We start from the raw sequence: 15168 nt of genomic DNA, 5'->3' as shown, positions 1-15168 counted from the left end.
GTGCTAGGACTAACCACAATCAAGTCTCTGGGAAGGACTGAGGACTCTCAGTTAACTATAGGGATTACAATAGAATAAGCCAAAATAAAACCTCTAAAGTATTAGCAACTATGCCATAAAATAAAAAGTGTTTTCAAAAAGACTAGGTAATAATCATTTCAAATAATTTCACAAGGCTTTACCTATGTCATTTGCTATAAAGACATTTTCTTTATCTTTGTACCTTCTATTTATGACGCTATTTTCAGATCTCAAAGCATGTAAAGATTTGAAGGCTAAAAATATTAAGAACTGTTTATAAAAGTAACCTGGGGGGTTATTTTAAAATATTTTAAATTTGGGGGCCCCTGGGTGGCTCAGTCAGTCAGGTGGCCAACTCTTGATTTCAGCTCTGGTCATGATCTCAGAGTCCTGGAATGAAGCCTGTATCCGGGTTCTGCATTCAGCAGGGATTTGGCTTGAGGATTCTATCTCTCCCTCTCTTCTCTGCCTCTCCTTCCCACTATTTCTCTCTCAAATAATTAAATATATCTTTAAAAAATAAAATACTTAAAATTTATTTGATATTAAGCTAGTGTTAACCAACGGATGTTAAACACATTTTTCCTCATTAGCAATGTTCCCCCCCCCCCCTTTTTGTTTGTTTTCAAGTTTCAAAATCTGATTGCTCTGTCTTTTCATTTCTTTAGGAAAAAGTGATCCATGGTGTTTGCATGCCCCGAGGTTATCTTGAACTGATACCAAATCCTAAGGATGATGAAGTGGATCACATAAGAGCAACATGTTTTAATAGTGACATAGTCCTAATGCCAGAGCTCTCAACCTTTAGAGTCTTGCCATGGGCTGAGAGAACTGCAAGAGTGATATGTGACACATTCACTGTGACTGGCGAGCCTCTTTTGACTTCCCCAAGGTACATCGCAAAGAGGCAGCTGAGCCAGCTGCAGGACTCTGGCTTTTCCCTGCTCTCTGCCTTCATCTATGATTTTTGCATTTTTGCTGTGCCTGAAATTATCAATTCAAAGACCATATCTTTTCCTGCCTCCACATTGCTAAATAATCATGACCAGCCTTTCATCCAGGAACTCGTTGATGGTTTGTATCATACTGGAGCGAATGTCGAGAGTTTTTCCTCCTCTACCAGGCCTGGTCTGATGGAAATCTGTTTTTTGCCCGAATTTGGCATCAGTTCAGCTGATAATGCATTTACCCTCAGAACAGGTGTCAAAGAAGTGGCAAGGAAATATAATTACATCGCTAGCTTTTTCATCGAGACTGGATTTTGCAATTCAGGAATTTTGTCTCATAGTCTCTGGGATGTCGATGGGAAGAAAAATATGTTCTGCAGTAGTTCTGGAATTGAAGAGCTCACGATCACGGGGAAAAAATGGTTGGCAGGACTCTTGAAGCACTCGGCCGCTCTCAGCTGCCTGATGGCTCCTGCTGTCAGCTGCCGAAAGCGTTACTCCAAGGAGAGTAAAGACCTCAAGGAGAGCGTGCCTACGACATGGGGATACAATGATAACAGCTGTGCTTTTAATATCAAGTGTCATGGTGAGAAAGGCACCCGGATAGAAAATAAACTGGGCTCCGCCACTGCAAATCCTTACCTGGTGCTGGCGGCGACTGTCGCCGCGGGCTTGGATGGACTTCAAAGCAGCGATGGTGTCCTGGCCAGTCCAGGTGACAGCACGGACTTGTATCCGTCAAAAGCTTCTGAGATCCCCTTGAAACTGGAAGACGCTCTTGTGGCGCTGGAGGAAGATCAATGTCTGAGACAGGCCCTGGGGGAAACGTTTATTCGCTATTTTGTTGCCATGAAAAAATATGATTTGGAAAATGAAGAAACAGATGCGGAGAGAAATAAATTCTTAGAGTATTTTATTTAGGATAGAACCCTTAACTATTCTTTTGGAGATGTGACTTTTACTTAAGTAGCTGATCTCCCAGGAAGAAAAGATTGGATTTTTATCATCAACAACAAAAAGACTACCTATGCTTTCGCTCTTCTTCGTCTCGGTGGAACACTTGACAGATGACATGGGACTGCCGAGAGGATTCTGGTAGTAGAAACAAACAATAAAGTTGTGGTGCAGCTGTAATATGCAAATTTCCCAGGTCTCGTTAGTCAGTCATCATTTCCTCTGTGTATGTTGACCTAGATTGAAACCTTCAGTTATTTCAGGCAACAGATACCTTCACACAATAAAAGAGTCTTAAGAATTACATAGCAAAATTTAAACGACTGAAAAAAAAAAAAAAAAAAAGAGAATTTCAATCATGCACATACATTGTGACTGCCAGGGAGAAAAAAATGCTTACTAATGCAATCTCACTAATCTCAACATATATAGGATGGATGCTCTATTTCCTGCCCTTCCCCCATCCTTCTGAAATTACCCTTCCTGTCAGCTAAACTGCAGATCATGAGGGTTAGGGTAACACTCTAGGGAATAGAGCCCGCAAAAGATGGAGTAACAAGGTGGAAGCTCTGCTTTGTGGAGCAAATTTTGCAAACATCATTGTGATCTTTCCAAATAATTGTAAAAAGTTATCAAAAGTAAGTCATGATGGCAAGTTAGCAGATAGTTTCATGTTACATCCCTTCTTTTTACCCTTCATTACTAGCTCCTGAAAGGCCTAGAAAGTTCAAGGCTATACTGTCCACAAGAAACAAACTCAGAAGAAGTAAGATTTGATGGGGAGCAATGAGGTCAAATATTTGAAAGTCATGAAAATTTTTCTTTAAACAATATCTCATATAGAACCCAGATATAAAACACAGGTGGAATGGGTATGTGTGTGGGGGTGGGTGGGCTCTTTGGGGATGGATGGGCTCTTTCTTCATGCTTTGTTCTGTTCTTTGAAGCTAAGATTTCAAAGACACCTGTAGTGCTTTGTGAAGTGTGAGAAGAACTGCCTATATAACCAGGGCTATGCTTGTGGCTTAAATTTGTATTAAATGACTGGTTCTGCTGCCCACAGAGGTTGATATGTCCCAGAGAATACTAAATGTTCCAGACCTTCATTTGAATGAGATAATATTGGAACTATCACTAAAGTTTAGCTTCTTTGGGGAAAAATCTAAAATCCACTGACTAGAAAATGAAAACCCTATTCTCCTGCTTAGAATCAAACAAGAGATTTTATTGTTCAATTAAACCTGACAGTGGTCTTGATTTAGATAGCAAACACAAAAGCAGAGGATTACACTTGGCTCAGATCCTCCTATTCAAATTCATAGTACCCAGTAGCTTAAATAGTAGAAGTCATCTGTCCTTTACTAATCATTCCCCTCTTTTCTCCTTTGAGCAGAGATGTGTTTGAATACATAAGAATAATGTTCTTGGTGTATTAAAAGGTAGAGGAAAAGACAGCGCAGGGCAGGTGGGGAAGGAAAGGAATCTGCCTTGAAACGTCTGAGAATGAAATCCCACACATTATGCCATGGGAAGGATAGTAGGGAGGAACGAACCCCATGGCAGCTCACTAGTTATTTACTATATCCATTCTCCGTCTGTTGTCAGGAATAGTACCTAAATGTGTCAGTTGGGAACACACTATGGAAAATAAAAATCACATTTCTGAGTTCCCACTGTGGCTGAATGTGGTTGTGTTATTAGATTCAGGCCAAAGAGATGGAAGTAGAAGTGTTGTATGGAAGCTCTGGGAAAGTTCTTTAAAGGACAGATACTCTATTTCTTGCCCTTTCTCTGTCCTGCCTTTGCCCTTCCTGTTGGCTAACCTGCAGGTATTGTGGCTACAGTAATGCTCTTGGGAATGGAGTCCACACATTATGGAGTAACAAGGTGGAAGCTCTGCTTAGTGTAGCTGAGCTCTGTTTGCCTACATTCAGATTTTTACCTGGAAGAGAAAGAAACTATCTCCTTTAAGGCACACTGATTTGGGGTCTTTGTTATTGTAACAAAACTTACTTTCCTTCCTACTTGTGAGTGTGACTGTGTGTGTATGTGTACATGAGTGTTTGTGTCTGGGTGAATGTGTATGTATGTGTGTGTGGAAAACATTTGAGGAGTTTGGGGATAAAAGAATAAAGATATAAGAAACAGTGAAAGACCACTTCCTCAATCTCCCTCTCCCTCTTTTTTTTTTTTTGAGAGAGACAAAGAGAGAGAGCAATTATGCACTAAGGAACAGGAGGGAGGGACAGAGGGAGAGGGAGAGAGAGAATCTTAAGCAGCCTCCTGCTGACAGTGGAGCTGATCACGAGGTTCAATCCCAGGATCCTGAGATCGTGACCTGAGCCAAAATCAAGAGGCAGTCACTTAATTGACTGAGCCACCCAGGTGCCCCTCAATCTTTTCACTTTTTGAGAAGAGAATCTAAATTAGAGGGATACACACATGTAAAAAAACAAAACAAAACAAAACAAAACAAACAAAAACAAACAAACAAAAACAAACCCTGTGCTGACTCCCACCCTAACAGAGCTGTATAAAGACCCCAGTGGGAAAACAAAACAAAACAAAGCAAAACACCCTTGTGGGGCCTTCATGAAGCATAGCTAGCGCTTTGGCTTGGCTTTTCCACAACAGATAAAAGATGTTATAAAAATTCTGCTAATCAAGTTGTTTGTAGCCTCCTCCTCTTACATTATATTAGCATAACTGAAAAAACACAATATTCAGGATGGCAGTGTGAGGGAATTATGTAACTAGCAATAATACCTTCAGCATTAATTGTACCACAATGAGTTGACAGAAAATATTCAGCCGTGTGTTACCAATCAATAAGTTGATGTGACAATCTTCACAGAGACTTCCCTTAGGTGTGTGCTGATGTGTATTTTTGTTCTGTGAGGTAAACCCGAAGTAAACATGGGCCAGGAGTAAAGCTTAGGGCTAAAGAAGAATTGGGTAGATGTAAAAATTCAATTATCTGTTTCTTTTCTATTTCCTTTATCTGTTCACAAGCTTTCTATCTCAGAGGGGACTTTTTTTAAAGATTTTTTTATTTATTCATTTGAGAGTGAGAGAGAGCACCAGAAAGCATAAGAAAGCATGAGCAGGGGGAGGCGCAGAGGGAGAGGGAGAAAGGAAACTCGCAGCTGAGCAGAGAGCCTGAGTGGGGCTCCATTTTAGGATCATAACCTAAGCCGAAGGCAGATACTTAACCAACCTAGCCACCTAGGCACCCCTCAGAGGGGACTTTCTGCTGATGCTTCTACCTTTTTAGTCTAGGCAAGAGGGTGAGACACTCACTCAACAGCATTTATTTAGCACATTTTGTGTGCTAAGCCTTCTGCTGGGAGCCAAAGTACCAGGCTAGACCCAGAAAAAGAAGATGAGCAGACAATGAAAATGTGTTGGAATCTGTGTATGTTCAGCAGAACAGAATCATTTTTTTTTTTTTTTTGGTAGACCCAATGCTGAAAAAATCTATTTGGATGGCTGCTTTATGGCTTGAAAAGGATGCTTTATGAATCTCTTTACAGAAATTACTTTCTTATTTTCATTTACTATAATTGTTCTAATCAAAGCTTAGGGGAAAATGTGATTACTGAATTTAAAGTTGGTTATTAAATGAGTATACATAAGAAATGTAAATGAAAAACTGTAATGTTTTAAGACTGGAAACTAAAACATTAGTATCATAGTAAGAAGTATCTATTTTCAAGGACACTTTATGATCTAAAATTTCATTTTACAGTGTCTGAATAATAGCAAAGCTTGAAATGATGATTTGAAGGCAATGAAAGATCTAAAAACTTTAATATGAGTAAAAATCGAAAGTGCACAGTAAGGTCTGAACTTATCAGCAATGTACAACAGTTCATTAACATATCTCCAGTCTCCTGTTTAACAAAATAGACTTACCGATATGTTTTCCATGTAGGTATTATTGGACAATACCTTTAATCCTAGGTTTCCTACTACAAGTATCTCTAAACATTACATATATGCACAGTGCCCTACATCTTCCGTTAAAGTGTTTTTCATGTTGCCTGTAGTTAGCAGTTTATGGGATAGATTTCCTAAGTAGAATGTGAGTTCCAAGAATGAAGGGCACAGATCTTATTCATATTAGTGCTTATATTTCTTATTCCTTGCAGATGTTCTGGAATTCAATAAATGTTTAATCAAGTAATCAATGTATATAGCATCAGCATAAGTTCTATGCTTGTACAGTATGATACTGTCACACATGTTCACATGTCCAGAGAGAGTGAAAAGTAGAAATGGAGACAGCTGAGAGAATCAATGATTTGTGGTTGGTTATTGCCCTGAAATTTCTTTCTTTCTTTCTTTTTTAAAGATTTTACTTATTTATTCATGAGAAACACACAGAGAGAGGCAGAGGCAGAGGGAGAAGCAGGCTTCCCATGGGGATCCCAATGTGGGACTTGATCCCAGGACCCTAGGGTCATAACCTGAGCTGAAGGCAGGCGATCAACCACTGAGTCACCCAGGCACCCAGCCCTGAAATATCTGCCATTAGATGAACTTCTTTAGCTTCTCTATTTCTAGGAACTCTTGAGTAAACAATTTCCTCAGCTTGATGTGGAGTCGTCAAACACAGAGAGCAGAGAGGAGTGGTTATGCTTTTTGGCCACATCAAACCCTTGTGTAACTTTCTTCTGTTTATAGAATTTCTTTTGTCTCCTCTCATCCAAGCTAGAAGTTAGAACCTCAACTTTCCTGTTTTTCTGGCAGCCATGGTACAGTGTCTTCCAATCAAACACAATCATTTACCCCTCATGGACTCCACTCTAGGTAAATCTGAGGAGGCAGCAGTGACAAGTGGTAGCCTCCTGGGGTGGCATTGGTGGTACTGTTCCCAGTGACAGTGGCTTTGGAACTCTGCACAACAGTTGGTATACCTTCTAAACCTGCTTTTCTTACCCTCCCAGATTCTGTGACTTACCTAATATCTCTTAATAAATTCATTTTCTGCTTAAAATAGCTAGAATTTGCAAAAAGACTGGAAAACAGTACATAAGGATACACAAGGAACAAGAAACTTGGGTAAGAGGAAAAAGGATAATAGAGAATGCTCCCTAATTAGAAGAGTAGGAAAAATTCAATATTTGTATTAGATTTAGATTAAACAAAGGTCGACTAGGCTGCTTATACATGCATCATGCTGGCGCTCTCTCATTCACTGTCTCATTTGATGGTTTCTACAATTTCATGAGCATGGTGTGCTCATCATTTTAAGTGTAAGAGTGGCAGGATTCAGAAGTTAAGTGAGGCAGAACTCTATGCTATACTCAAATGTCATTTCCTACACAGTTCCAGCCAAGAACAATGCTGAAAATTAAGCTGCACATCATATTTCAATTTTAAGGCTTTGGAGCACCAGAGTGCAAGTAGGTACTTAAATAAACGTACCTTTCCTTTTTGTTACTATATAGTTTAATTTAATGTCATTTCATTGAGTTTTAGTCAATATGTTCAACTATAAATAAATTTCAATAAGCCAGATGTGGAATTGTTCAGGTAATGAATAGCTGATACCTCTATCCAGGCCAGAAGATCTCATCGCAGAGGAGTATCAGCTCACAACAGTATCTAATTCAGAACTTTTTTTCAGAGAAGAATAGTAATTCAAGCCTTAAATAGTTTTATAATTTTTTGAACATAAAAACACCTGGTTGAAGTTTCTGACAGTCCTGGGAATTTGAACTGAAATTATTTTGTTCCATCTTCAGAGATATCCTCTGACAAGTGTTCAGCATTCACCGAGAGCATAAAAGATTTGATACTTTTCTCTGGCTGCTTAAGGAATAAAAGATAAGAGAAAGTACATTGATTTTTAAAAACAGTCAGCTTACCTGAAGGGAAAAGGTGTAAATTAAGGTGAAAAGAGAATCGGCTGAGAACCTGGCACACAATGGGGGAGCCTTTTCTTTTTTTTTCCTTTTTAAGACTTTTATTTTCTTTTAGAATATGATAAGTTGATTAGATGATCATTTAATCTTATCTGGAAAGCAAAGAAATGTATAACTCTGATCATTTAATCTTATCTGGAAAGCAAAGAAATGTATAACTCCAATTAATAGCTGTGCAAAGATAGAGCTTTCAGTATATCATTCATTGAAAACCAACGGATATCTGTTGATTGGACATATATGAGGGATTTACTGAATAAATTGTTATGTGGTGGAGAACTTTGCAAAAGTAAGCTAGAGGGCGGCAGTGTACCATCAAACATTCAGTATCGGTGGCTCAGAATTCATCACGAAACCTAATATTAAACATGAAAGTAACCAGATCTTAAATGAATGGAAATTGAAAAAAATGTATTAGAAATACTAACAGCAGAAATGCATTTCCAATCACATGACTTGCATTTGAATATCTTCAGGTTAACAGATATTAAGTACAGGCTCAATATCGGGGCAGGGTGGGGGAGAGAAGAAAAGAGCATTGGAAGGATATATTATTACTGACACTGAAGAGTAGATTCAAGAGCCATTAGAAATATGAAACCATGGAAACATTAGCTTCATTATGTGAAGCCTGAAATTAATCCAGGTTTTTAAAATTCTGGATGACTCTGCAATGGATTTGGAATAAATAGTTCTGAAAGGGACTAAAGAAGAAATGTTTAATATTTAACAAGCTATGAAAGGAATGATAAAAAACCTAGCTATAATTTGTCACTTGTTTGGAGGTTCACTTCAATGAATCAGATTATAAAAGCCTCTAAAACATCTACAAATTAAGTAAATCCCGCAAAGTACTAGTTTTCTTTCTGAGATCACTAGAAAACACTCATGCCAACTCACCTTTTACAAGGTAAATCAGAAATTATGATACTTTAGTGTCAGAAGTGAAAAGAAATGGTGAGATTTCAGCATATGTGCTGCTGAAATGAGCAAAAGATGGTGAGATTTTAGATTGTTATTGACTTAGATACTAAACAGTATTTCTTTTTTTTTCTTTTTTAAAGATTTTATTTATTTATTCATGAGAGACACAGAGAGAGGCAGAGACATAGGCAGAAAGAGAAGCAGGCTTCCTGAGGAGAGCCTGATGTGGAACTTGATCCCAGAACCCTGGGATCATGCCCTGAGCCCAAGGTAGATGCTCAACCACTGAGTCACCCAGGTGCCTCCTAAACAGCATTTCTATCTAACTTTTTAAATGATTGTTTTTGAGAGTCTTTGGTACATAAATTACTGAAGAGAAAGGTGTAAAACTGAAGGGGAAGGGCAACACATGTTTCTCTCTCACCAAGAATTTTCAACTTCACTGAGAGAGTAAGACATGTTTATATATGTCTATGGACTGAGGACAGGTATGTGTTGCAGAAGAGAATAAAACAGCATAGAGGAGAATGCCATTGAGGAAGCAATACTAAAGTCTGTTTGTTTCTTGTCCTTGACTCCAACCTCGTTCCCCACTGGATGGCAGGGGTTATAGGGTTCCGTGTCTCCAGGACGTGCAGAAGGAAAAGATGTGTGGCTAGGAACAAGAGAAGAAACAGCTCTTCCACAGTTGCACTTCCTTCATCCATTGACAGAGAACTGGCACTACACCTCTGCTTTGCCACGTAATGCAAGAAGCATCTCTTAGATGTTCTCAGGATCCCACTCTTCTGGTCTTCTCAGGCCCTAATGCTACCGATCACCCCTTTTCTACTCCATCTCCTGTATGGCCCATTCTTGATGTTTCTTTCCCATCAGAATATAAACATGTTGATGCATTTCTAATGTGTATAATACATGCACACACAACCTGAGAGGAGAAAAAACAACTGTACCAATCCCAAGAACCCTTCATACTCTCCTTTATTATTATTATTATTATTATTATTATTATTATTATTTTTAAAGATTTTATTTATTTATTCATGAGAGACACAAGAGAGAGAGGCAGAGACATAGGCAGAGGGAGAAGAAAGCTCCCTGTGGGGGGCCTGAGGTGGGACTGGATCCCAGGACCCCAAGATCATGACTTGAGCCAAAGGCAGATGCTCAACCACTGAGCCACCCAGGTGCCCCTATACTCTCCCCTTTAAACCAAATTTGTTGATTAGGTTATATACCCTTGCTCTTTCTACCTGTTGTTATTTACTATTGTTATTTACTCCTGACAATTCCATACCAATCTACTCCAACTGCTCTCACCAAGTTCAATAGTGACCTCTCTCCCTCTTGTGAGGCCCACTAGCCATGTCTTCTTTATGTCTCATGACTGCTAGGCAGGCAGGATTTGACATAGCTGACCTCTACCTTTTTGTGGAAATGCTTTTCTCTTGACTTGTAAGAGGCTCTGGGTTTTCTTCTCTCTCTGGCCACGTCTCAACCTCCTATGAACCTCTGTCTTCTGTCTGATATTTATTGTTGGTTATTACTATTGTTGATTTTTATTATTCAGGATCCTTCTCCTCTCCTTGTTCTAAAAACTGTCCCCACAACATCCTATCTCTATTATTAATATTACTTTTTATGAATTAATGCTTTTGGTTTGAAGTAACAGAAACCAAATTGAACTTGATTAAATGAAAGGAAAGTTGGTTTTTTTTTTTTCCTGGAAGAGGTCGAAGTGTGCCTCATGGGCCATGAGAGCTTGGGTGCAGCTTGGTCCCAGAAATGGGTCTAATTAGGGACCAAAGCACTGCAGATAAACCAGGATGTCTCTGTGCTCTCTGTGTTTCTCTTTATGCCAGCATTATGCTTTCTCTCTTGCCATAGCCTGGCTTTCTGTTTCTGTCTCTGTACAATGGAGAATGGCTGCTGGGACAATAGACCAAATTCATATCTTTTATGTGCAATAAGCACCTGCCTATAGCTGGACTTTCCAGTTCCAATTTCAAATTGGCTGGTTCAGTTGGCCAGTGTGCCCACTCCTCCTGCAGTTAACTGTGGCCTGCGAGGGAGAAGTCAGAGTGTACAAACATGGCTGCTTTCTCTATTACAGCATGGGTGGGACAGAGAAGGGGGATCCTTACAAGGATTACATGAAAACCCAGTGAGTCCACACTAAGTCCCATCTCCCCAGTTGCCATCTACAAGCAGATGACTGCCAAAATGATTTCTCAAAATGCACTTCCACTGGAACGTCCCCCTGTCATCTCGAGCTCAGTATCCAGTGTTTAACTCATGACCTTTGGCCTAAAAATTTACCTATCAGTCCCCTGCTATTTCTTCAGTCTTTGCTGACCTCCTCCTAGGAGAAGGCCCTTGTCATGCCTGGTTACTGGTCATCAGCTACCATCCATAGTTTAAGCCCAAGAGGCCTGGTAAGACATGTGATCTCTTCTCTTGACATAGTCAGGGTTCCCCCTCACCCCAATTCTTCTTATCCACTCATGATAGTGTTGCTCCAGCTTCTTCTGGCAGTAAGGGCCCTCTGAGTCCCAGTCATGTCCTCCATCCACTGAAGGGCCTACATAGTACACTGGGCAGCTTCAGCTATAGCTTTACTTCATCCTGCACACTGGTTTGCAGCTGCCATTTCTCTCTATGCTTTTGGCATGTGATTTTGGGCAGGTAATCTAATTTCTTTGAGTCAGGTTTCCTCCATTAATAAAATAAGGATATCCTCCTTAGCCATAGCAGCAAGTCTTTTACAATAATTCTTCCTCCTGCCACCCTTTTTAACTTAAAAAGACTATAGGAACACCCGTGTGCTCAGCTGGTTAAACATCCAACTCTTGATTTTGGCCCAGGTCATGATCTCAGGGTCCTGAGATTTTGCCCAGTGTCTGGCCCCATGTTGGGCTCTGCACTGGGTGTGGAGCCTGCTTAAGATTCTCTCTCTCTCGGGATGCTTGGGTGGCTCAGTGGTTGAGCGTCCACCTTTGGCTCAGGGCGTGATCCCAGTCCAGGGATCCAGTCCCACATCAGGCTCCCTGTGAGGAGCCTGCTTCTCCCTCTGTCTATGTCTCTGCCCCTCTCTCTCTGTGTCTCATGAATAAATAAATAAAATTGTAAAAAAAAAAAAAAAAAAAAGATTCTCTCTCTCCTTCTCTATCCCTCCTAGCAGCTCATGCATGCTCCTTCTCTCTTTCTAAAAAACAAAACAAAACAAAACAAAAACAAAAAAACAAACATCTGACTCTTGAGCTTAGCTCAGGTCATGATCTCAAGGTTAGGAGTTCAAGCCCTGTGTTGGACTTCACACTTGGTGTGAAGCTTACTTAAAAAAAGAGACCATAGATAAAGTCAGATCACATTGCTAAGAAGTTTCAAAAAGGAATTATACTAACCTTCTTTGGATATTCCTTTAGAAACATTACACTAAATGAATGATCATATGATGTAATCATCCAACAGTTACTGAAAACTTTGTCATGAGTTAGATGAGCAGAAACCTAAAGCTGAATGGAGAATAAAGAAATGTTTTGATTGAAATCTGCAGAGAGCATCTGAATTGGACCCCACATGCAATCTACCTCAAATCTTCTTGGTTTCTCTTTACAGTATGAAACAACACCCTAAGGATTCAATTGGCAAGGTCACTTGCCACAGTGGGAGCTCATAGAGACAGTGGGATAGAATGATTCTCTCACTTCAGGGATACTCATTTTTCATACTCATGTACTCAAGGAAGCCCCATGCTGCATGGTGGCCTTATAGTTTGTTTTGGTTTTTTGGTCAGGGCATAGTAATTGTTTTTGCATGTCCTGTGGTTCCCAGAGCTGTTTCTCTGTCTCACTGGTATGAAAGAAGAGGGAAAAAAATAGTGAGAAATTGAGGCAGCTTTGAGAATCACAGTGGTTAAAGGGATGCCCTAAAACAGTGTTGCTTGGAGATGCTCAAAGGAATCCTTGCAACAGCAGAAACATCACTTCTGAGCTTTTTAGAAATGCAAACTCTCAGGCTCAGGAATGTGTGTTCTCACAAGTGCTCTAGGCAATTCCTGTGCAGCTTAGGTCTGAGAAGCACTGACCTGCAAGATCAAGGCCTGTCCAGAAGTTCATGGAGATTTTGATAAGCCCCAAATCTAAGGGGAAAGCACACAAAGTCTCTGCTGCTTTTGAGAAGCTACTTCTGTGCTTCTAGTTTCTTGTGTCCCTGGGGCTAACATTTGCTATTCTAAACTGCTACAGAGCCAAACAGCTGTTCTCACACCTAGGATATCTTCTTAATACTCAAGAAAGGCTTTTACACGCTTCAAAAAAGTACATTATCTGCTGTGCTATTAGGTCCAATGTGATGACTATTAATCATGTTTGTAGCTAAGACAGTTAAAAGCTTCTTGACATGTGAATGATCTCACTTCAGTTCATCACTTACTCCTTTAAAGAAGGAGAGAAACTCTATCAAGAATAGTCTTTGACTGAATGGCTCCCAACTTACTGGGTTTGGGATATTTTTAAGAATACAATTTTGGCAGGACATTTAACCTTATTGAGTTATCTGATATTCCCAGGAGGCAAAATTCTTGCATGATCAAGAAGTCACATGGATTTGTTTGGTACTAGTTGGGGTTATGCAATGCCTCTTAATTCTCTTAATGCCTCTTAATTCTCTCTAATAAGCAGCACATTTTTTTTTCATAGGACAGGAACAACTGTGTCAGGATATATACTCACAGCAGGAAACACATTGTACACATTGCATTTGTAAAAGATTCTGAAATTTCTGAAATGCATTATTCACATCAGATTCACAGGCACACACAGACGTACACACATACACAGGAATGAGAGAGAAAGAAATGTATTTATGCACAATAGATCTAAACCTCTACGTAAAACAACACACAAATGTGTGATTTGGAAAGTGCAGTTATTATGCCTATTGGGCAGTCTAGTGCAGAGTCTTCGACGGTGCAATCTCTGGAATTAGACTCTGGGCTTGAGACCCAGGTCTATCTTTCATTATCTCTCTGTCCTTGTGAAGGTTTTGTAAACTTTCTGTGCACAGTTTCTGCATCTATAAAAGGAGGCTCAAAATAAAACCTCAAAAGTCAAAGTGAGGATTAAATTAGTTAATGCATGGAAAGCCCTTGAAATAGTGCCTGACATTTGTTAAACATACAGTAAATTTTGCAAACAAATTGTAATATTATTTAAGTTTTGTGACAAGAGAAAACGGGATTTCCTTTTACCCTGTCTATTTGGTTTGAGACCTTCCTAGCTGGGGGCTATAGTTTTAAAAAAGAAGTTCTTGTGGAGACATTTATCATGGGCTTGTACACAGGAGGCAAATTTAGGGATCCCTAAATTTAGGATTTAAGGATTAAAGCCAAAAACTTTGGCTTTAATCCTGATGTCTTCTGACCTCTATATTGTTCTCCTCCTTCCCATTGTAAATAATTCCTGGACAGGATAAGGGAGCCTTCTTTTTTCTTTTTTCCTTTCCTTTCCTTTCCTTTCCTTTCCTTTCCTTTCCTTTCCTTTCCTTTCCTTTCCTTTCCTTTCCTTTCCTTTCCTTTCCTTTCCTTTCTTCTTTTCTTAGTCTTTATAGTTTCTAAAAATTTACTTTATTACCTGTAATACACTTCACAGGTAATCTTTGACTGACAGGAAATATAATAGTATATCAGATTCAAGCAGTCCTTCAAACATTATTCTTTGTGGATATATTTTATACATATGTAAGAAGAAGACAGCTTTTGCAAATGGAAGTTCCTGGAAGAAATCCCATGTAGCATGGATTTTCACCTGCCTGTGAAGTTGAAAGGAATCTTTCTAGCATACTAAATCACGATGTGTTTCTTGAACAATACAAAGGACTGAAATGCAAGACTATTCATTCCTTTGCTTACTACCAAGTACAATTTTCATGTTAAGTCAAAGAAGAAATATCCAGGGTTAAGAGAAAGGCAGATTTGAATAATTTATATAAAGGATAGAAACCTAACATACACTCAAAATAATGTTTGACACTGGGGTTTCTTCTGAAAAGAGCTCACTTTATTAGATTTCAAGGAAAGCAAGCTTATTCTAAAGACTAATAAATTTATAACTTTTTCAACAAAAAATTATCTCAATGAGGAGTATCTATAATTAAATTTAGAAATCAAATATTACAAACTGACAACAGCTTTTGGACCAAGAAACATATAGTTTTATATATTTTATGTTTTTTCTATATTATTTTCAAATTTGCAATCTTGGAAGACTTTTTTCCTGAAGTCTTAAAAAAAAATCATCCCTAGTATAGCAATCTATTGTGTTTTGTGCTACCTCATTTAGCTCTACATAGTTCAAATAGTGATTAAACAGACTTTTCTAAATGGAAAAAAA

The 15168-nt window shown here is 39.0% G+C and overlaps 1 protein-coding gene across 1 annotated transcript in view; it reads left to right on the top strand.

Moving 5' to 3' along the window:
• The window catches only part of LGSN (lengsin, lens protein with glutamine synthetase domain), a 29774-nt gene extending 27510 nt beyond the window's left edge, over nt 1-2264 (top strand). Inside the window, 1 exon segment of the mRNA NM_001048103.1 lies at nt 690-2264. Within this exon segment, the coding sequence (NP_001041568.1) occupies nt 690-1889 (1200 nt within the window). The 3' untranslated portion in view covers nt 1890-2264.
• The last annotated feature ends 12904 nt before the right edge of the window (nt 2265-15168 follow it).

Source organism: Canis lupus, chromosome 12 (assembly GCF_011100685.1).
Source record: "Canis lupus familiaris isolate Mischka breed German Shepherd chromosome 12, alternate assembly UU_Cfam_GSD_1.0, whole genome shotgun sequence".
Classification (NCBI taxonomy): domain Eukaryota; kingdom Metazoa; phylum Chordata; class Mammalia; order Carnivora; family Canidae; genus Canis; species Canis lupus.
The sequence above is the reverse complement of the archived record's forward strand: the minus strand, read 5'-3'. Positions and strand labels throughout refer to the sequence as shown.